The 499-nt window shown below is 37.9% G+C and overlaps 1 protein-coding gene across 1 annotated transcript in view; it reads left to right on the top strand.

Annotated features, from left to right (window-relative positions):
• Positions 1 to 194: 194 nt before the first annotated feature.
• Positions 195 to 499, top strand: part of LOC113342134 — a gene marked incomplete at its 3' end in the record, with an annotated part of 790 nt that continues 485 nt past the window's right edge. The window contains exon 1 of the mRNA XM_026586774.1: positions 195 to 462. Coding sequence (XP_026442559.1) covers positions 195 to 462 — 268 coding nt within the window. The remainder of the gene's footprint in view (positions 463 to 499) is intronic.

Below are 499 nucleotides of genomic sequence, written 5' to 3'. Positions count from 1 at the left end.
CAAGGTATTTTCCCTTATTGGTTTGAATTCTTTGAGTGTTTTGTTATTGAACCATGATAGTAAGTAATGTACTGATTTTTGTGTATTTGACCTATTATTTGTGGCTCCATCCAGATTCCAGGATGTCAAGTGTACAAGAACAAACTCATTATAACGATGTTATGAGTAGTGACGGTGAGGATGATGATGTTGAGATGGTAGATCCTTTGGATGACTCTACAACTGTTGATTGTGCACCTGCACCAGTTTCAGGTGAAAAGGAACATAAACGTAGATATGATGTTTGGGAATATTTTGATCTCATTAAATATAAAGATGGATCAAATAAGGGGGTGTGCAAGGCTTGTAAAGTGGGATATAAATATGATAGCCAGAAAGGTGGAACCTCATCTATGAAAAGGCATAAGTGTCGTGAGCGTCATTCTCAGGACATAGGGCAAATGATTTTATCTGCAAAGAATGGCCAGTTGTCTTCCCGCGTACGCAAAATTGATCAGAT

The sequence above is a fragment of the Papaver somniferum genome, unplaced genomic scaffold (assembly GCF_003573695.1).
Source record: "Papaver somniferum cultivar HN1 unplaced genomic scaffold, ASM357369v1 unplaced-scaffold_33747, whole genome shotgun sequence".
Lineage (NCBI taxonomy): Eukaryota > Viridiplantae > Streptophyta > Magnoliopsida > Ranunculales > Papaveraceae > Papaver > Papaver somniferum.
This window is presented reverse-complemented; position numbering and strand designations above follow the sequence as displayed.